Source organism: Miniopterus schreibersii (genome assembly GCF_964146895.1).
Source record: "Miniopterus schreibersii genome assembly, chromosome: 7".
NCBI lineage: Eukaryota > Metazoa > Chordata > Mammalia > Chiroptera > Miniopteridae > Miniopterus > Miniopterus schreibersii.
Window position 1 is genome coordinate 42,561,172 of NC_138108.1, and position 23,477 is coordinate 42,584,648.

General features: G+C 37.6%; 1 protein-coding gene across 4 annotated transcripts in view; it reads left to right on the forward strand.

Moving 5' to 3' along the window:
• The window catches only part of METTL8 (methyltransferase 8, tRNA N3-cytidine), a 60,996-nt gene that overhangs the window by 29,092 nt on the left and 8,427 nt on the right, over window positions 1-23,477 (forward strand). For all 4 annotated transcript variants that reach the window (XM_081143092.1, XM_081143089.1, XM_081143090.1 and 1 more), the window contains 5 exons: window positions 3,886-3,977; window positions 13,531-13,901; window positions 15,548-15,597; window positions 19,512-19,575; window positions 20,707-20,846. In XM_081143092.1, coding sequence (XP_080999218.1) covers window positions 3,886-3,977; window positions 13,531-13,901; window positions 15,548-15,597; window positions 19,512-19,575; window positions 20,707-20,846 — 717 coding nt within the window. The remainder of the gene's footprint in view (window positions 1-3,885; window positions 3,978-13,530; window positions 13,902-15,547; window positions 15,598-19,511; window positions 19,576-20,706; window positions 20,847-23,477) is intronic.

The window sequence follows — 23,477 nt, forward strand, 5'->3', positions numbered from 1 at the left end:
ATTTTTCTTTAATCATTGTATTTATCTCTGATTCCTCTCACCGTGTTTAATACACAGTTCATTAATACAGATAAATATTTTCTTTGTCAACCTTCATTATGACATTTGTCATTAGAGACAGTCTAGTTTAGATGTTGAGAGCACATATTGACTAGTTGTCTAAACTTGGGAACTTACTTTATCTGTGCCTCAGTTTCTTCATCTTTAAAATGAGATAATAATAGTAATATCTGCTCTCATAGGGTTGTTGTGAGGATTAAATTAGTATATATAATATAAAATGTATACGTATAGTAAATAAGCAATACATAAGAATCAGCTATCTTATTGTTACCATTTTCTTTTCTTTTTTTTCCTTTTTTTAAAAATATATCTTTATTGATTTCAGAGAGAGGAAAAGAGAGGGAGAGAGAGAGACAGAAACATCAATGATGAGAGAGTCATTGATGGGCTGCAACCCGCAACCCGGGCATGTGCCCTGACCGGGAATCGAACCCTGATCGCCTGGGTCCTAGGTCGACGCTTAACCACTGAGCCACGCCCGGCCGGGCACCATTTTCTAACATACTTTAGTTACTTACATATCTATTTTATCTTCATTATTTGATTATATGTTTCTTCAGAGAAGACTTTAGCTTATGTCTGTTTCATAACTATATTCTGTATGTAATAAGCGCCTAATAAGTCTATTTGAATATGTGAATCAATATAGAGAAATATGATATCCAGTTCATGTCTATTAGAAGTTTATAGCTAGACTCAGAGTTAATATAGTGGCTAAACATGGGATTCAGAATCTGAATTTAAATCTGGACTCTACCCCATTCCAGCTATGTGAACTTGAGCAAGTTCCTTCAGGGGGATGTTGTATTAAAGGACATAAATATGTAAAACTCTTAGTGATAAGTACTCTCTAAAAGCCATCATTCTTGTTATCAGTATTAGATGGAGAATTGACATATATACCAATGAACAAATAAACAATAAAGAGGAGTGTATGCAAGGTCATATGATGAAAACAGTGAAGACCATAGTAATGGTCTGAAAAATAAAAAAGACTCCTTGTCTCTAAAGATACTTCTCTCTAAAGAACTTCTCTGTTCTTTTCAGTTACTTTCTTACAATAAATTCCCAGAAGTATAATTCATAGGTCAAACAGTATGTGTCATTTTTTCCCCTTGGATAGTGGTGATGGCAGTGGTTCTTAAATACCTGATTATTTTCAGTCAGTTTGTTAGTTATTTGTTTCTATGCTTAAATCCTATTGCAATTGTATTTATTACTTATAAACTTGAATGATTCTTATTGCTGTCTGTTGGGTTTGGGTACACGTGAATCAAACTTTTCTAATATAAAGAACGACCATAGAGCTGCAGGTCTGGAGGAAGTCCCATAAATACAGTGGGAACATTTTATAGGTTTCAGTGGGGATTCTGTAACTGTACAGTGGAAAATCTTTTCTGCAGCGGTTTAGGCTGTAATATTACCCTCACTTTGCAGTTAAGAAAATGAAGCAACATAAAGAACAGTGTAAGGAAGTTAGAGCAATTTAAGAAATAACTAAACCTATTAAGTGCTCAGGAAGAAGCATGTTGAACTAACAGTTTAAAACATGCTTAAAGCTAAAGGCCACATATACTCTCGTTGTCTCAGAGCTTGATTTTTTACAGAGAAGTGAATTGTTCTATTTCCTTTCTCATATGTTATAGAAATTTACATGTGAGAGGCTTGTCCCAGCCTTGATAGTGCTTTTTCTCATCTTCACCCGAGGATATGTTTTTATTGATTTTAAAGAGAGAGAGAAACATTGATAGGAAAGAGAAACGCCAGTCGGTTGCCTCCCGTACGCTACCCTGGGATCGAACCCACAACCTAGGTATGTGCCCTGACCAGAAATCATACCCACCACCTTTTGGTGTATGGGGACGACACTCCAACCGACTCAGCCAACCCAGCCAGGGCAATACTAGTGTTTAAATAAATGATTTGTTGCCTTTAATAATATTTTATATACAGGGTGGGGCAAAAGTAGGTTTACAGTTGTATGTGAAACACAGTTTATTCTTGTTTTATTTATTATTATATTATTTTCTATCCGAACCTACTTTTGCCCCACCCTGTATATTGATATGTATCGAATACAAAGTATATTTGCCAGCTCAAAGTTACATATGTGATTGGTCACGTATATTAAACTAAGTCAAATCAAAAATCTATTCTAATCTTATTAAAGCAAGTGATCAAGCTGCTTAATGACTATTTGGGTTGTAAATAATTGGGTTTTATTTGAAATAATGGTGGTTAAAGTTTCATCTGTGAAACTCTGAGTTGTACATCATCGTTTGTTTTTCCTGGGGACTTCAGTGTACCAGGTCTAATCCTTCTTAGAAGAAAGCAGCCTCTCACCTTTCGGTGGTGTGTTTATAGGCAGGTCGCTGGAGTGCACCCTTTCATATCTGATGGCACGCACATTACCTAACATAGTACCAAGCTTATCCTCATTCTACCCAGACCACCTCCTTATTCTCTCATTGGTACGCCCAGTGTTCTTGATACTCGGTTCTAAGACCTTGAAATCATTCCTGACCCTTCTTCCACTCCCTGCAACATCTAGTTAGTCTCCAGGACACGACAGGCTTTCTTCACAGTGTTTCTCCTCCCGCTCTTTGTTTCTGTTTTTCATTGCCACCACCTGAGTCCTGGGACTCATTACTCCTAGGTCACTGTAACAGTCTTCTAATTGGTCTCCCCTCCTCCCGCCCCCCCAAGTCACTGTCTTGCACTCTACTGAACTGCTCACATTTGAGATCCTCCGATTCTGAGCACACCAGCTCCTAGCTTCAGCTGCAGTTACCCAAGAGAACCAATCAAAATGGATTTTTTTGTCTCCTCTATAAACTATCCATAGTCCCAACTTACGCACATATCAGTTAATGTTTATCAGCCACCATAATGATGCACCTCAGGAATTTTATAATTTACTCCTTTCTCCTCAGGGAGATAGCTATAAGTATCATGTGATACTACTGTTAGTAATGGGTTGTGTTTTTTTTTACAATTTTCAATAAGATATATAGAACTTGAATTTTTGTGCATGTGATTTCATTATTGTTTAGAAAAATGGTTTATTCCAGGAAATCACATCACTCGCTATAGTTTTACCAGTTGCAAAAAGGAAATGCATACTTTGTAAAAACAAAACCAAACAAAAAAATCACCTTATTGTATAAAGATGCTGCTTTTATTCCAAGAAAGGCATTTTTGTGGCAGAAAAAAGTATCTTCTCATATAATGAAAGCAAATTCTGAAACTAAAAAATACTTAAAGAAAGTGCCAGACCTTAGAAAGGTGACCCTTTTATATGTTATATCAGGTAGTCTATAATTTAAATACAAATGAACCCATTTATAGAAATTAAGGCAGATAATAAGGAAAGTCTAGAGTTCCTTTAAAACTGAGGGTAAGTACAAAGTATTTTACAAGTATTTTAAAAAGAGCATTCAAAACCATTAAAGACTACCCTGGTCATAAGCTAACAAAAAGGCAAGTGCATTTAGTGTTAGAGTAAAATACAGGAAACCGTACCAGCAGCCAAGTAATCATGCACCACAGTAGTGCTTCTGGGACCTCAGCAATCATTTCCAAAAGGTGGCTGGGGCCTGCAACACAACCAGATTTAAAGAAAGAAACCGTGGGAGTTCCAGGGTGGGTTGTGCCAGCACTTATCAGAAGGAACATCTGACACAAAATATATTCAGTCGACATGGAATTAGTTTGTATCATTCGTCTTTGAGTAATCTAGAATGACAGGTGTCTCCCCTGCCACCCTTTTCCTGCTTTCTTCTGTTATAAAGCATGTTTTACAATCATTTTGTTTTTCGATAGGGATAATATGCAATGGTCAAAAGAGGAAGAAGCAGAAGCCAGAAAAAAAGTGGAGGAAAACTCAGCTGTGCGAGTCCTTCTGGAAGAGCAAGGTAGGCAACTAAGTGTCATACCTCCTGGAGCCTGGTTTTTCTCTTTGACCATCCACTGATTCAGTTCACACCTCGGGCTCTTTTCCTCCTAATTGTGTCATTACTTTGGGGAGTTCTTTGCGTCTACCTATGCCATCTACTTGTTCCATTTGGGAGAATGCCCAGTTTTTCCAGTTTAGTGGGACCAAGCTAATGAAATAAATTATGTATTCACCTTGTACTTGCTCTTTTTTTAACCATATTGTTGCTTTTTCTGGGAGATATACCCACATGGGTGGCATTTCAGACAAGATAGGAAAACATAACTTTAAATTTTTCCTCTTGCTGTGAGTCCTTTAGTATCTGCTGTGCGCTTCACTTGTTAGGAATATTCAACAAATTCAAACACTTTGAGCAAAGAAGGTAAAGTTGTATCAAAATGTTGCTGGTCTTTTAGGATAAATATAAAGTTTCAATAAGGATTTAAGATAACTTTTCTTGAAGGCTATGCCAGCCTTAAAAAATAGCTTTGGAAAAATTGATCTGTGCTACTATCACAAAAACAGAAAATGTGTTGCTGAGGATGTAAAGAAATGGGAACCCTTACACATTGTTGGTGGACTTGTAAAATGGTGCAACTTTTATGGAAAGCGGTATGGAAGCTCCTTGAAAATTAAAGATGAAACTACCATATATGATCTAGCAACCTCACCCATGGACATAAAGCAAAAAATAAAAAATAAAAAATAAATGAAAGCGGTGTCTCGAGAGATATTTACACATCCATGTTCACAGCAACACTATTCACAGGATGCAAAAGGTGGATGCACCCAAATGTCCACTGACGAATAAACGGATGAACGAAATGTGGTAGGTATGTACACGGGATTATTATTCAGCCTTAAAAAGGAGGAAAACCCTATCACGTGCTATAACCTGGAGGAGCCTGGCGGACATTAATGATGTGGAGTAAGCCAGTCACAGAAAGGCGAATACTATATAATTCCACTTATATGTGGTATCAAAAGTAGTCACATTCATAGAAACAAAGTAAAATGGCTGTTACCAAAGCCTGGGGAACCGGGAAACGCAGAGTTGTTGTTTAATGGGTGTAAAGTTTCAGGTTGGCAAGATGAAAAAATTCTAGACATCTGTTTCACAGCAACGTGAATATACTTAACACTATCAGACCGAACACTTAAAAATGGTAAGTTTTACATTATGTGTTTTTACCACAGTTTTTTTAAAAGCACTCCAGAAAACGGCCTGTGCCCTCACTCCATTGCTGGGAGCCCATGGACACTTAGCTGAACACCTACACTCTCCACATACGAGTTTTTACCTGACTTTTCTTTTTTTTTTTTTAAATATATCTTTAATGATTTCAGAGAGAGGAAAGGAGAGGGAGAGAGAGAGATAGAAACATCAATGACGAGAGAGTCTTTGATTGGCTGCAGCCCGCAACCCGGGCATGTTCCCTGACCGGGAATCGAACCCTGATCACCTGGATCCTAGGTCAACGCTTAACCACTGAGCCACGCCCGGCTGGGCTACCTGACTTTTCTTAAAATCATTTTTTCTTTAACACAGCTTGGTTTTTTTTTTCCTTTTTATAAAAAATCATTTATTGAAGTACCAAATACAGAAATTAATTCTCACAAAACTCAATGAATTTTCCAAACACCCACATCAAGAAACAGAATATTGCCCGGCCGGGCGTGGCTCAGCGGTTGAGCATCGACCTAGGATCCAGGCGATCGGAGTTCGATTCCCGGTCAGGGCACATGCCCGGGTTGCGGGCTCGATTCCCAGTCGGGGGCGTGCAGGAGGCAGCCGATCAGTGACTCTCTCATCATTGATGTTTCTATCTCTCTCTCCCTCTCCCTTTGTCTCTCTGAAATCAATAAAGAGATATATTATTTAAAAAAAAAAGAAACAGAATATTACCAGCAACCCAGAAACTTCCTCATGTTCCTTCCCAGTGACAGTACTTCCCCCAGCCCCTCAGGCCCCACAGTGGGCAACCACCATTCTTCTGTCTTCTAACACCATGGGTTAGTTTTGCCAAAACAATTTGATTCTGGTCTTGACCACTTCTCAGTCCCTCTTGTAACAATGTCAGTGTAGCCATTAGATATAGCATGTGTCAGGAAACTATGGCCACAGGTCAAATCCAGCCCACTGCCTGTTTTTATAAATAAAGTTTTATTGGGACACAGACATACTCATTTGTTTATATATTTTTTATGGCTTCTTTTAAGCTATGTCTACAGAGCTAAATAGTGACAACAGAGGCCATATGTAGCCCACAATGACTACTTACTGACTCTTGAAAGAAAAGGTGTGCCAACACCTGAGATACAGTTTGCAGGACAGGCCGATCAGCTGTTCTGAGACTCTCTAGGGAAAGATGTTTACATTCCTCTGTGCATTCCAAGGATAGTGAAAATCACTAATCCCACTGGTAGTTTATTGTTCTAGTGACTTTAGTCAACAATTGAAGCTAAAGTTTGAAGCAAAGGTAGCTGTGGAAACTGAGCTAATGAGACAGCCCTCGTTAGCTGCCCTTACCAGTGACGGGGACAGCTCTTCCCTCTTTTCCTCTAGCATCATTTACTCTTCCCGAGAGCTTGTTCTCTTTTCTTACGCTAAGCTTGAACGTGTCCTGGAGAGTGGACAAGAAAGATGAGTACCTGACCCACAATGGAACAGTTCTATTTTTATGAGGTTCCAGCCATCCAGTCCAGTGTGGGATACGACCAGGGAGAGCTGGGGTTGGATTTGAGGGTGCATACCAGTGGCAGTTCTGCTTACAGATCAGCCAACATTGCATTCCTTTCAGGAACTCTGTCACACTGTTTCTGAGGAAGTATAATTTTGCTTCTTTGCCAGCAGCTGCACAGACATATTTTCCACATTACTCAAGCTTCTGCTAGTGGCCACCTGGATATGACAGAAAGAGTCAAGCCTAAAGCAGTGAATTAAAAGTTATCAGTCATCTTAATTCCTTTCCAGGAAGTTAAAAATTATACACAGTGTATTTCCTGATCATTTGAAAAACCGACGATTTTTTTTTTCACAGTCTTTTGAATATTTCTGTTTAGAACATAAATAGATGAGCAGTGCCGATAATGTTCCCTTCCAGTGCTCTGCACGCGGCTGCCTATTTTGGCCTATTTATGTTAACAGTGAACTTGAGTGAAGCTAATGAGAAGGTTATTTTAGGGCCTTGGAAACTGCAGTAAAGTAAAATGACAGTTCCCACAGAACCATAGTGTGACTGAAATAGAAAGGTGGTGACTGGGCTCTCTGTAGAAGCAGGAAAAGCGGGCTGGAGGGGACTGATGATACTGCTTTGAAGCGTTTGGTTTGCTTATTAGCATGTCCAGTCTCTTTCTGAGCCAGTTTGCTGGCTGCCATGGAGACACAGAACATTTTAAAATGACTCAAAGTGATTGAGGTTTCTGCTGGGTCCCATTGGCATCCCCCCGTAACGTTACTCAGTGCATGGGCTTCATACATGTCAGGGAACCAGGAGAGGGACACACAGTGGGGGTGACTGGTCCGTCACACTTAAGCAAGGTTGCACAGAGCGGCAACTGAGGCTGCTGTGAGAGCGGCAAAGAAAGAACACTTTTGTATGGAGAAACTGTTGAGTGACATGACATTGCAGTGAGAGTAAATGCCTACTCAGCCGCCCAGCCCAGTCTCTGCCAGGGATCATAGAGCCTCTAGTCTGCAGAAGACCTCAGGAAGGCTTCTAATTTGATATTTTATGTCTCTGATGAAAATGGGTCAAGGTGAGTAGATCTGTTTAAAAGCTCTACTGACCCAAACTTTGTGAAAACCCAAAGGAAGCTCTGACCCAGTTCTCCCAGTCTTACCTAGGAGAGTTCTAGGTCTTTTAAAAGAGCCATTTTTCTCTCATCACAAAGTATCCCATTTGCACTTGTTATACAGCATGAGCACTATTTATTGATTTTATCTCACTTATTTTAATGCCATTGGGAGGAAATACTAGTTGTTCCATGCTGACCAATTTGCCAGCACATTTCTTCTGGTCTCGGTGTGTGTCAGTCTGTCCTGTCATTCCCATGTCCCATTTCTCAATGTTGTCTTAGCTGTTGGTGAGAATTGAATTCAGGAAACACCCTCACAGTGCTGAAAATAAGAACTTATCCATCACAAATGACACAGCCTTTTTTGCTGTGAGACAGTTGACATTCATTTTTGTGATTAAAATGCATAGCATCCTGGCTCTCATTAGCAATATTTATTTCAATTAGATGCCCAGATTAATGATTTTTAATTCCACATATCCTTTGGTAATTTCTTTTAAATTTTATTATAGCTCATATTTCCTTTAAAAGCAGGCTAATTAGAGAAATGAGAGAGATTCATTTGGCAGTTTTTGAGTTAACATGATTATGTTTTATAATTTTCTAAAAACATCTCCAGTGTGTTATATCTCAGCTGGTTATTTAGCAATGTAATGGGTTTTTAAAACTTAATAACAAAAGCAGCTGCAATTTTTACTCTAAAATATCCTTGTAAATAACCACGTAGCTAGGATGAATTATCTGTGTCAAGCAAAATAGTAAAAGAATCCCACTGTACCTTGCCTTGTGAATACCTTACCACTTGAGAGTATCCTATGTGGAAAAACAAAAAGTAGCTAAAAGTTTTTTGTGCTGATAAATTTAGGGTATTGTTTATAAGTCAGCTTTGGGTGTTTAAAATTTCATGCAGTGCTATTAGAAATGTACTTTTCATTTCATAATTTTAAGAGATTTTCTTATTAGATGGTGAAGTTTATCAATGACATGTGGAAATTTCCAACTTTGAGAGATCAGACATTTGTGTAATTGATGTGCAAAAATAACTTTAAATTGCTTTTTGTTACACTGCAACTTAAAATAAATTTTCCTAATTTATATTAATCATATCATATATGTCAGATACATAAATGGTTTAATTCCTTTTCTGAGTTGTGATATTCAGTGTGATTCAAGGTAATTCTGAATATTTAAGTATGGGTAGTGTGTCAAATTCTTTCTTCCCCTTAGTAGTACTGAATTTAATAAGTGAATAATTGAGAAGTTGCTTCATCTGGCTGTGGTTAAACACACTATTACATCCCTTTTATTGCCATTGGCATAGAGCAGTTAACTCTGAATTGGCAACCTAGGAACGTGAAAGGAAAAAATACTCCTCCAAGAAAAACTGATCATTAATATACCTGTTTAGAAGGTCAGTTGGACAAGATGAAGACGGCACATTTCGCCACCCTATATTCTTTTATCGTTATTGGCCTGAACTTGAGATAAGTTAACCGCAGGTTGAAACTAAACGTTTCACTCATGGTCAAGAAAGTAGCTCCTCCAGGTCCCCTGTTATCACAGATTCCCTTGCAGTTCAGGAAATTAAATCATACACTGAAGGAGTTTATGTTGCCTCACAACCATAATTATGAGTTTGATTGAGCTCCCATGGGGCCTCAGAAGCTCACACATTACTGGTAACTATGGAATTTCCAGGATTGATTGGAGATACTGCTGAAAACACAACTTTAAAAAACAAACAACCAAAAAAGTTCCAGCCCGTTAACCTTCCCCCATCCCATCCTGGGTGCTGTTCCTGTTTTGTTTCTATGCCACAAACCCATCTATTCTCATAGAGCGTTTTATGTTGCCATTGCTCACCATAATTTCATCATGTAAGTTTGCATAATTTATATTTTCTATAATTTAAATGAGGTTTAATTAATTCTGTATTTCTGACCTTTCTTTATGAAGGTTTACACTGATCAGCATTATTTTTACAATTTATTTGTAAGTCATGCTGAGGTTTTAATTTTAACTTGATGTTTTATAATGAGAGGAAAGTATAGAATCAGAAAAACAGAGATTAATTTGCAACAGCATGGATGGACCTAGAGGGTATTATGCTAAGTGAAATAAGCCATACAAAGACAAATCCTATATGATATCACTTATATGTGGAACTAAAGAATGAAGTAAATGAATAAACAAAGCTGAAACAGATTTACAGATACAGAGAACCGATGGAGGCCAGAGGGGAGGGGTATTATGGGGTGGGGTAAAATAAGGTGATGGGGTTAAAAAGTACAAATTGGTGGTTACAGAATAGTCACAGGGATGTAAAGTACAGCCCAGGGAACAGAGTTAACAATATTGAATAACTATGTATAGTACCAGGTGCACACTTGAATTATCAGAGGGAACTTTGTAACCTACACGAAGGTCTATCCTCTCTGCTGTACGCCTGAAACTAATACAAAATAGTGTTGAATGCAGAAATAAAGTATCAGCAGAAACTTGAAAATTAAAAAAAAGAAAAACAGATTATTTTCAGAGATATTTTGGAGGGAGTTACTACTGATTTTTTGTTAGGAAGGCAGCGTGGTGTAATGGTGTCAACAAGAGCATGATCTTTAAAGTTTGATAGACTTGGTCCAGGCCCCCACTCTGCTGGACCTTGGGAAAATTTTTTAGCCCCTCTGACCTTGAATTTCTTTGTAAATTGGAATAATATGTCTCTTTAAGGGGTGTTATTAGGATTAAATGGGAAGAAAAATCCAAGTAAAGCATTTGACATAGTGCCTGGCACATAATCAATACTCGATATGTGTAACTCTTGTTATTTTTAATGATGTTGTTATTGGTATAATGATTTATGTAATTGTTTGGGGGATTTTCCTCCTAATTCAAGAGAGGAAATGCTTGAAAAAGGCTTGAAAGTATTATATTAGCATACCCTGACGATCATCTTGTAACTGTATTCAGGTCCTTTTGAAAGATTTCATAGGCCAGAGCTGAATTTAGATGCTTGATATATTTGGTATCTCTACCAGATTCCAGTCACCTACCGCAAATTCATTTTCTTTATAAATTGTAGAAATTAAAACAGTAATATAGGCTCATATTTATTACAGCAATCTTATCCAAAATTTTGTAGTTTGTAGACTGATAACGTTTAATGCTCTCGGTAGGTTCCTGGGGTTTAATGGGGAAGTATATAGACTTTTTAGGGCTTGAGCATTGAGGTAGATTCAACCCCTCATTAAATGAGGGAATTGTGTAGACAAGCTGAACGAAGAGTCAACTAAGATTATTTATCTTTGTGTAAGATTTAGATAAAACTTTGCAAAAGAAAAAACTATGTAATAACCTTTAAATTGTTACCATCATTCCAGATTTTCACGTGATTGTAATAAATGAGTGTGAAATAAAGTTTTGAGTTGCAATCAGTGCATAAACTATTCTGTGTGAATGTCTTCTCTTATTTTCCTTTTCATTTTAATTGCTGAGCAAGGTTATTCTGTTTTGACCTGCACGGTTTGCTTGGTCATGGTTTGTTGGATATTTGAGTTATCTCCCATGTTTCCTCTTATAAATAACACTGCTATGAATATCTTTTCTTTCAAGTTACTCCCCTGCTGTCTACCTCCCTACACCCCAAATAATTCTCAGGGGAATATTCTGCAAATTAATCAAGGTATAGTATTACATTCTATTTACTGAAAGGTTCAAAATCACTTCACAAGTAGCTTGGTATTGGAAACACAGATACTAGAGATTTGACTAAATGTAGGTCTTGTTAGGTGGTTGCTTTTCATTAAGCAGAAAAACCTTCTACCAGCATAGAGTGAGTTGTAAAGAGAGTTTTTAAGGTAAAAGAAGGCAGGTGCAAGAAGACACTGGGGAAATTAGACAGTTTCTTAATTCCTCCTGAGTATGATTTTCAGTGTAATTTTTTTTCTTTGTATACCAAGTATACTTCAATTTTTAAAAGTAGAGATAGGACTATTGTAAAAATAAAGATGTAGCATTTTTAGATTAATCATAAATAGGCTTCCTTCCATCAGTTCAGATGTGAGCATGTCTTGGACTTCAGCATCGCATAATTCTTTTGTTACAGAGATCTGCTTTTGTTTCTCAGGCCTTAAATACAGATGGGAGTTTCTGTCTTTCTAGCAGTCCTGCTGCCAGATACAGTTCAGCCTTGATGGGAAGGAAGTCTTGTGGCCAAATGGGTGGAGATCCATGGTACAAGGCCATAAAGATAAAAATGGAAAGGAAAGGAAAACTACAAGGGCTTCAGAACAGGGCTCTGTAACGGAGGAACCTGACTATAGGCACTGCTTGTTCTGAGGGAGGGGCTTCTTTAAAGTTATGAAAAAAATGAGTTTGTTATTTTCATTTTTAGTTTAATTTCTTTTTGGTACATAGTAATTTCACACAGATCAAAACTCAAGTGAAAACTTTCTACTAAGCTCCCCTCTTTTGAGGCAACCAGTATTACTAAGTCTGTAATTACTAATCCTTGCAGAACTATGCTGTACGTATACAAGTAAATATGTATATGCATGTATGCTTTTGTGTATGCACACACATGTATTCTTTTTCTTTTTCCCCCCTAACCAATGGTTGCATCATAACATGCTGTTCTACACTTTGCTTTTAGGTGTAACATTGAATCTTGGAAATTATTCTATATTAATAGGTTTTTTATTCTTTTTTTTAAAAAATTAAAAAAATATATGTCTACATTGGGTGAAAGTAATTCTTAACCCATGGATTAGGCCTGGGGAGTAGGCCTGGTACATAATAGTATCCAAGAAATGTTTGTTGAATGAATGAGGGAGGGAGGAAGTGAATTAGTTTGTTAATTTAAGGTACAGATAGAGTCAGAGAGCTAAGAATTCCTAAAATTATGAGCCTCTTGACCGAACTCTGACCCTAGAATCCAGTGAAACCTAAGGCATAACATCACAAAATGCATATCTCTTTTAAAAAGGCATCAGAAATTCTCTTTAAGGTTTCATATTAGGAGATGTCAAGAGGAGGAGATGCCTCTGGAGGTGGGGAAGGAATGGAGTTATGGGGTGACCCCTAAACTCCAGGAATCAGGATACAGACATGGTCCTGGTTCTGCTGTGATGGGACTCTGGGCTCTGGAACAACTGGGTTCATCTACTCTGTGCTGTCTTTCTTCCAGGGCAAAACAAAGGTCTCAGAATAGATTGTTTCAATGGACCATTCTAGCTCCAAGATATGTCATTTATAATACTACAACTTCCTGTCTGATTGCCAATTTCCATAGACATTGTGTTGAAACTGCATTCAGACAGACAAAAAAGGTGTCCTTTCTTTAGGATAATGAAGAGCCTTACAGGTTATTGGTAAAAATGTGATTATTAAGATTCCAAGGATAGACTGTAGAAAGTAGTTTGCAATGATTATATTCCTCACAAAAAACTGAGACAGAAGCAGATGAACTAAATACCCCGCACACTGACACATCTCCAGAGAATTGATACTGTGTAGTTTTAACCTGTAAGAGTTTTTTAGAAAATCATTATATAATTATAATTATTAATAATTATAATATTAAAGTTATTCCATAGTAAAATACTTGTTGTAAATGATAAATAATATATATAATATATTTAACAGGTTTAACTATTAAATAGATTTAGTTATTAGGATAATGACTAATGGTAAATGTAATTCATAGTAAAATAAATCTTTTTTTTTTCTTTTCATTTTAGTTAAGTATGAGAGTGAAGCTAATAAATATTGGGACACATTTTACAAGACTCATAAGAATAAGTTTTTCAAGAATCGTAATTGGCTGTTGAGGGAATTTCCTGAAATTCTTCCAATTGATCAAAAAACTGAAGAGAAGACAAAAGAATTATCATGGGATTGTGTACAAACTAATGCTGCAAATTGTTTCTCAAGAAAGCACTGCCCTACTATGCCTGAAGAAACAAATTATGATAAGGAAAGTTCTGGCTTGTCGGATGGTCAGAGCAAAGCAGAATCTGGTTTATCCAGCCTGGACTCTGAAGAACGCAGAAAAGGACCTCCGAAGACCGAGCTCTTTCCTGGTAGCAAAGCCACTTTCAGAATCCTGGAGGTATGTACTGCAGGGCCGAAGATGGGAGGTGGGAAATCATTTTAAAATGTACATTCCATGTTACTTTATTAATGATACAGGCTTTTTTAGGGGGAAAATAACCAAATCTAAATAAATTTTCAGGATACTTTTGAGCATAAGAAAATTTAAGGGACTCATATCTTTAATCATTCAAGTTTTAAGTTTGTGGTTTTAATTTTTTTTTTTCATTTGTCTGTTTTAATTTTTAACTTGAAGGCAGTTTTAAATAACAATGAAGCTTTGGCCTTAATTTCTATCTCTCTCTGTTATTCTTTTTAGATGAAATAAGTGAGATATATAATATACTACAGTCTAGTGTAGACCTTGATTTTCTATTTTTAAAAACACACTTTTTCCTTTTGAGTATAAAGGTAGAATATATTAGTAACAGAGAATTTCCTAAAGAGTAAATAAGAGAAATAAAATTATCTATAATCCCACTGTTAACATTCTACCTACATTTTCTCCTTTTGTTTGTAGTGTTTTATGTAGTGGAGCTATACGAAGCCTGTATTTTGAGGTCTTGCTTTGTTTCTATTTAACATTATATTGTAAGCTGTTTTCCCTATTTTAAAATTTTTTCTATAAACATTTTCATGGCTACAAAATATTTTATTATGTGGAGTACTATAATTCTACTTATCTTTTTTCACACTACTAAACATTTAAATTGTTTTCAGGTTTTTACAGCAAACACCTTTGGCAATAGACTTTTCTGCATTTTCTTTTATTATCTTGGGTTAGATTTACTAGTTCATAATTTATAAAAATGTTTAATACTCTTAAGATAGATTGCCAAATTGCTTTTTAAGAAGTTGTACTAATACCAGTTCACAGTTCATTGCATTATGTGTCTGTTTCAGCACGTCCTCATGAATTGAAATATTCGTATTTTAGTGCTATTCACCTTTATAAGACAAAAATTTTACCTTGTTTTAATTTCCATTTGATTATTAAATAGGTCATATAGTTCTTCAAATGTTTAGAAGCCATTTGTGCTTCTTTTGTGTTCTCTGTATTTTCTTTGTTTATTTACCTGTAGTTTTTTTTGTTTTGTTTTTTAATGAGCTCTGCCCTTTATCATATTTATTGCAAATGTGTGTGTTTTTGTTGTTTTTTGCTTTTTTTGTTAATTCTCACCCATGGATTTTTTTTTTTTTTCCATTGACTTTTTCGAGAGAGTGGAAGGGGAGGAGAGAGAGGGGAAGGGAGAGAGAGAGAGAGATGGATTGGTTGCTTCCCGAACATCCCCAGTGGGCAGGGATCGAGCCTACAACCCAGGTACATGCCCTTGACCAGGAATCAAACCCTTGACCCTGTGGTGCAAGGGCCGATTCTAACCACTGAGCAACACTGGCCAGTGCTCAAGTGTTTTTTTCACAATGTTTTGGTGATCTTTTAATTCAGTTTATTTTGGTTTTTGGTGTATAAAATTTTTCAGTGTTTCCATAGTCAAATTTCTCAGTATTATTCCATTGCTTTTGAGTTTAGAAAACTCTCCTATACCCAGAGGTCCAGTACATTTCTTCTAGTGTGTTTTTTGGGTTTTTTTAATAAAAAATTTCACATTGGTGAGGAAAATTTAACCTTGTTTTCATGGTATTTGTTTGTTCTTTTAACTTTAGGTTGGCTGTGGTGCTGGAAATAGTGTTTTTCCAATTCTGAACACTTTGCAGTGAGTTTCAGAGTTTTCTCCTACAAAATTCTATATACATGTGGGATGTTGAGAAAGTCTGGGAAATTGTCGTCACGTATGTGCCAATGGTATTCTTGTTCCCATATAAACAATGACTAAGGCAAATTTTAAAAGCAGCGTCTTAGTCTTAGAGCCTGACTTCAGGTTTACTCTGAAAACAGTGTCTCACAGCCATGGGTTGTCCACCATGGGTTGAAGTATTTTTTAAGCTTCTGTTTGTGTGGATGAGTGAATAAGAGAGAAGAGGGTTGCTCCTTCCACTAAGCTGTGAATGGCTAAGCTTAAGTGGATGGAAGGGACAGAGATGTCTTCCTGGCCTGCCCATCCCTTCTCGCCACCTCGCCTGATGTGTCAGGATTTCTGTGACAACAAGGCACTTTACAAAACTTTTCTAACACCTTTTACCTATGGCTGGTCTGTCAAGTTTTTGTGTTTTTTTGTAAAGTTTACACATAGCTTTTACATTCTTTTTCCATTTATAAAATCAACATAAGCGCATTCTAGAACATTTCCATTACAGGAAATGGGGGGGGGGTTACCCATCATCCCCACTATCCTAACATAGCTGCTGACAGAATTTGTGTTGTAATTCTTTTCAGTCTTTTCTCTATGCATATTTTTAATTTACCAATGCTATTTTTTAACTTTCATTATGAAAATATAAAAGCATTCAGAAAAGTAGAGTATTACACAGTGAATCCCCATGTACCCACCACCTCCATTAATGCAAATATTATGATACTTTATCTTTAAATATGACATGTCTTACGATGTATCTCCAAAAAATCAGGACAGTCTCCAATACTGTTATAAACCTAACATAATTATAGTAAGTAATTCCCTGGTAGCATCAACCAACCAGTTGAAGTGGCCAGGCAGAAGTGATGCTGGCAGATTTGCAGTTCTGAATGGCTTTTCTCTTTTTGTGCTTATTTCCTTTGTCTTCCCTTTTCCAATTTTTGGACTGAAATTTCTTGTTCTTTATAGCACATAGCCAGGTTCCCCTCACTCCAGTGATCTCCAAGCTTATAATACACAACATAAATCTAGTACATTGGCAGTCGATTATGTGCTACTTTATGACTCATCTCAAGGCATTATTTAGCATGTCATTGCTTTATGTCTTATCTCTCCAACCACTGTTTATATTCCTTGAGGGAGCAAGCATATTTTACCCTAATCTGATTTTCTAGATACCCTAACAGTACAGTATAGATAGTTTGAGCTCAGTACATACTGACTCGTTAATATCTCTGATTTCCCACTTGTTAGTTGTATTTTCTCCCTCTGCTTCTCCCTTCAACTAATAATTGCAAGCTCTTGCCTCCTCACTCCCCAGCTCTTCTTGCCTGTGTCTTTATTTTGCCTCGAATCTACATTTTAGAAGTCACTGTAGCTCAGTAATCTGAGCTAATTAATTCATCTGTAAAAGGCAACCAGTGATTAACCTTCCAAAAGGAAGATTTTTCCCTCCCACCTAAGAAATTACGTTTTATTACTTTTGGAGAGTACAGGGTTAATGTTTTACATTTTCAGAATATTTTACCATAATTAGACCTTCAGAATTGAGAAGTCATATTGTTCTCCAAGGATCATTTAATTCTTAAACCCCTTGCCAAGAGAGTGCTTGGTGGTGTGGTGGTGGTAGTGATATTTACACCTGCTTGCTGGGAGAAGGGCCAAGGCAGTCAGCTGATTTTACAGAAAAGCTCTGGAAAGTCGTTGAGTGGTCACAAGACCTCAACCTGGGCTGCTGATGCAGTGGGAATTCAGTCTCAGAGGTCAGGCTGCCATCCTGGCAGGCACATGGCGAATGGCCGGTGCTTTCCTTTAGCAACTAGATTGTTCCGTATTGTGTGGGTGTTTAGTAACTGCTGCCCAAAAAGAGACTGTGTATCTTTCACAATGAGCTAGACGTGCCAGGGTCCAGAGAAGCATTTTGAATTAAATGAAAGTTTTTACAGAGCCATGTTAAGTCCTTAAGTTTTTAAGTTCCTGGGAGGCAGAGAGAGATCTTCCTCTAATGATATGGTAATGATAGTAGCAACAGCAGCAGCAACCTAATAACGACTAACATTTATTAGGTGCGTAGTCTGAATTGGACACCTTTCTAGAAACTACTTATATGAATCTATCTGTCCTCACAAGCACCTTATTTATCTCTGTTTTAAAGATGAGGAAACAGAGTTACAGAGAGAGGATTCAGTACTGGTGAACTTTTCAGAGCCAAATTCTGTTCCTCACACTTGAATTTATTTGGACAGATCTTAAATCAAGTGTCCATGCCTAGGGCCACAGAACAAGTGAGTTGTACGTGAACATACTATTCATCAATGAGTGGCATTTAAGAGTATAGTCTGAGCCTGGGTGAGATTTTGCTAAATGCATATTTGTGCTTATCGGCCATATTTATTTAAAAGCCCTCCTTGCTTGAAATACTTCCTGAATCAAATCAGAAGTTCTGATTATGGGCTTCAAAGGCCCACCTGTGTGTCCCGCCTCACACCAGTTTGGGCTCTTGGGATCGGCTCCGTTTCTCATCCCCGGTGTGTGGCCCCCACCTCTAAACCCTTATACCATTTCCTCTTCTCCCCACTTAGCAATGCCGTCTCCTCCTTCAGAATTCTTCAGAAGCCTACCCTGTCCACACCCCTGTAGTAGTTGTATAAAACCAGTTATGCCCCCACATAGGCTATAAAATCCACAGCAGCCAGGACCATACTGATAATTCACATTTAGTGACATACTGATCTCTTTCTGTGATTCAGACACTTCCTGAGCAACATAATGCAGGATTTGATACCAGCATATGAGGGATGATCAAGAAGGACACTGGCCCACAGAATTCAAAAGGTCCAGCTTCCCATTAACAACCATGGTCCAGCCATTGTTACTGAGTTTCAGATAAAGGTCAAACAGAACTTGCTGAAGTTCAGTGGAGGCCAATTAAAACTAGTCAAGATTTTCACATGGGTAAACCTCTCTACCACACGCCACCCTGGGAGAAAAAAGCTAAGTTTACTTGCTTTATTTACATTTTGTAAGTAAACCAACTAAGCCTTGAAGAATAAGTTAGATTCACGGAGTTAGTAAGTGGCAAATCTAAGATTAAACTCAGGTCTATTTGATTCTAAAATTTATCCACTTATTACACAGTTTCATTCACTACTTTGTATCCTAATGCTTGGTACATATATGAGTCTCAATAAATGTTTGACAGTAACTTGAAAAGATAACTATATTAGAATTAATATATTAGTGTTTTATTCGTTAGAAGTCATATTTACATGCTGCATGAGTGTGCATGTGTGTGTGCGTGTGCGTGCGTGCGTGCATGTGTGTGTGTGTGTGTGTGTGTGTGTGTGTGTGTTCCTGCCTCATGAGGGCATCAGAGGCCCAGGAGCCAAATGAGTTGTACACACGGGAAGAGGAATGAAGCCCCAAGGGACACGGGTCTGAGGATCCTTGGGGAGGGGTAGAGGTTGCCTAAGCTAAGAGTAGCTAGAGACCATGCTGCAGGAGCAGAGAAGAAAGAGTGCCTGTGAGGGCAGGAGGAGAATGGGGCAGTGCTGATGGGTGGCTCGGGAGTTTCCCATGCAAGAGTGTGATCTGAGGGCAAGTAGGCCTTAGCAATAGAGAGCCTTAAAACTGGGACAGGAATTTTAAGTTAATCCTGTAATTAATAAGTGTTTGAGACAGTGTTGGGTCAGAAGCAACATGAAGGCTACCCATAAACTGCTACAGAGAACAATATCTACCAAGAAGAAATGACAAGCCAAGTGTTGTCCAAAATTCTGTTAAGAAAATACTAACTAGTTCAAACCCAGTGCTCTTTCTTCTGCAGTCTGAGCATATCTGGATTCTAGATTTAGATATGTCTTTTGTTTTCACAGGAATGCTCCAGAGTCCTTTCTTTATTGTTGTGATTTTGCCTCTGGAGCTGTGGAGCTAGTAAAGGTATGCCTTGTATTTTCTTTAAAGAGAGCCATATAAGAATCTGATTTATTTGCTGTTGAAGTTATTTTGGCGGGGGTAGGGGGATGTTTCTGTATCAGATGTTTTCTGTGACCATTTTTAACTGAGCTTTTACTATTTCTGGGAATCATACAATCAACTGATGCCTAAGATATGACCCTAAAAAATAAAAGTTGTTTTGAATTTAACATGGAGTTCAAGGGACTGGTACACCTAGAAAGGTCAACGGCCCTTACAAGGTGATCTTGTTCATATTTATGCCTGTAAAGCCTTACACACAGTCTGGCACATAGTAGGCATGCATTAAATTAAAATTTTCCTGGGGGGGGGGGGAGTCTGAAAAGGCATATATTGCAAATCTAAAATGTCATAGAAGGTAAGGAAAATGGTGGGAAACCTGGACTTATTTAACCAGTCCCCAAATGCTAGTGAGCATGACCTTAGCAAGAAGAGGTAATAATGGGAAATGGAAAAGAAAAGGAAATTATGTGAACAAAAATGTATAGTAAGCACATAGAACGTTATTTCTGATAATAAGAGTCATAGTTATTCATTGTAGACATTTTCTAAAATACTGAAAAGCCTTAAGGGAGTGATAAAATTTACTTACAATTACACTTTCTAGAGTCCTAGGGTGAATCAGTGTTAATATTTTGGTATATATCCTTGTAGTGTTGTTTTTATAGGTGAATTTTGTGTGTGTGTGTGTGTGTGTGTGTGTGTGTACTCTAATGCAATCTTTTAAAATATAGTTTATGGAGGCATGGCGCAAGCAGTGGGAGAGAGAGCTGAGGAGCAGCTCTTTGCCTCGCAAATAACACAGGGTAGTCTTCCAACAACGCTGACCACTGACTCATAAGACTGCCCTACTCCACTTTTAAAATTAAAGAGGGATTGCAAAGAATATTTGTTATCGTGTACAATTGTTAAACTTAATTTTTTATGGCAGCTTTTGAAATAAGCTAACAATACTGAATCAGAAATATAGTGCATTCAAATTTATAAAGGAAAGGCATTTGGGAGAAGTAAAAAAAAAAATTTGACTTTCTTTTTTTAAGAACAATACAAGTCTACTAACTACCTTTTTTTCCTTTTTATTTCTTTCCATGACAGTCGCACTCATCCTACAGAGCAGCCCAGTGTTGTGCCTTTGTTCATGACGTTTGTGACGACAGCCTGCCCTACCCTTTTCCAGATGGGATCCTGGACGGCGTTCTCCTTGTCTTTGTGCTCTCGTCCATCCATCCAGACAGGTGAATGAAGCGGAAAGGGCAGAGCAAACGTGTGAAGCAGCTTTATCAGTAGTAGTTTTTAGAACTATCAAAGCAAAAGTGACAATTCTTGAATTTATTGTTTAGTGATCCACGTTATGTATAATACGCAGCCTTTTAAATGCAGTTTCTCCTTCAGACTTTTAGAAAGAAACTGGTCAGACTGCTTCATTAGTGAGCTTTCTGTCACTGTCAGAATGAAGTGAGCACATTCTCGCAAGACACATACCTATTAAAAGTGACAGTGCTTCAAGGAAATTACAAATTCAGAACAGCCTAATAGACTCCCAAGAGGGAAATTGTACTTGGTGATCAGAAACAAACATCTTTGATTTAGCAGCATACTGAACGTTTGCAAAGAGGTGGGCTGTGAATCTATTTGGCTTCACACAGGTCTATCCAGGGACTTTAAAAAAAATTATTTTTAAGAAGCCCACTAGGGAATTCGGGGTTATCAAGATCTGCCAGGTTAAACTTCGACCTTTATAATCTAAGGTTGGCCTAGTGGCATTTTTAAATATTTCTGACTTAAATTTTTTTGGACACACACAATGTTTCAAAAAAGTAAACACAGCTTTTCTCCAGAGAGGCATAAAGAGCTATTACCAGCAATTAAAATGATCACTTTTCTTGAAATCCTACCACCTCATATGCATTAAGGCTCATGTGTGGTGTCAGTGGTTGTGCCTTCATAAGGTTTCTTAAATGTGGGTTTTCTACTATGGTAGTAGATTCAGCTCCAGGAAGGAGCCTCTGGCAGTAGATACAGACTTGGCATCAACCACTCTTTGTTTGATGAGTGTGACCCTTTCCCAAAGAGGCTGAGTTACCATGTGCTTCTTTCTTTGCAATTACAAGGTCACTAGGACCCTTTACAGCCTGTTACTTCTCATTCAGAGATGAGCACTTTGACTACTTGTGGAAAAACAAAGTAGATTTCCATATAAATCTGAAAGATATATTTGCACTTAGTGAGATATCTCAGGTTCCATGAAGCTACTTTTTCCTCCCAGTTTCTATAACCTATTTCCTTCTAATGTGTATAAGCTATTTCTGCTAATGTGTTTAGACTATTGGCATTATTCAAGTACTAGTAGAAAGATGTCATCTATGTGTTTTGTTTCATAGTTAAAAGGATGAATAGTCAAAAGGATGGAGTAGGTGGATAGAGAACAAGATTTTCTATTCAACACTCATAACAGGAAATGTTTAAATTCCAAATAAGACCACAAAAAGACTATTTGAAATTAGTTTAGATGATGTATTTTCTTGTGATTTGAGATGAATGTTAAAGAGAAGGCAAAGCAGGTGCCTTGGGAAGATTGCTTTTATAGTACAGTGTATTCATTGTATTTATTTATTACAGAATAAATTCAGATGTATCATGTCAGTAGCCACTTTCTTACCTACACGGAAATGATCTAAAAATAAGGTGAAGGAGTAAAAGGAGGGCAATAGTAAGTGAAAGGCAAGGCAGTATCTTTAGGGTCATTAGGACTGTGGTAGTAGATTCTGCCCCATGAAAGTTCTAGAAAAGTAGCTTCTTGTCAACTTGGAAAATCCATGCACAAATGAACAGCAAGCAGCTCAGCTAGACCTTGAGTCTGGGGGTCCCAGCTTAAAAAGGAATAAACTACAGGAGGCTACAAAAGAAGAGCTAACTGTCTTTCTTGTCATTAAAATGAAAGAAAGTATGTTTACCACAGATCCAAGCATACAGTAGGCAGGCAGTACTCATTTAAAGAATGTTTTCTTTCTACTCTTCCTTCATCCAGAGGTAGGCGAGGAGAGCGGAGCTGGCCCAGGTCAGGTAAGAAAGACAAGGGGCCGGGTGCCATTCTCGGCTAGTCCGTCTCACTGCCGGCCACCCCGCCCGCAGTCCTCCCTGCCCTGGAACTGCATTGTCAGCCAAGAGGGGATGGTCAAGAAAAGCAGCTCCCACGACCCCTGACATGAAAGGACAGTTGGGAAGAAAGGATTTGCAGAAGGAGGTGGCTGCATTTTGAAGTACAGTTGACCCTTGAACAAGGAAGGGGTTGGGGGTGCTGACCCCCTGCGCAGTTGAAAAATCCACGTACAACTTTTGACTCCCCAAAAACTCAACTACCAATAGCCTACTGTTGACTAGAAACCTTACCAATAACATAAACAGGCAATTAACATATATTTTGGATGTTATATGCATTATATACTGTATTCTTACAATAAAGTAAGCTAGTGAAAAGAAAATATTGTTAACAAAATCATAAGGAAAATACATTCACAGGATGTGCTGTATTTATTGATATCATAAGTTTACATCATCTCTTTATAAGCTAGATTGTCTGTCAGTACCTCCATCAGTATTATCTTACATGATGCAAAACACTGTAGATGTTATACATATTTCTAACACTAGACATCAAAAATGAAAATATATTGTGAAAAAGAAATTCATATTTATTTAAAGGTGTACTGATTTCATGCATTGATAATGGAGAAGCAGCAATATGATCACCTTTTGGTAGCATAGTGTAGCCAATATGATTACTTCACGGTAGTAAGGAAATCTCCAAAAAAGTTTCCAATATATTTATTGAAAGAAGTCTGTGTAGGAATGGACCTGTGCTGTTC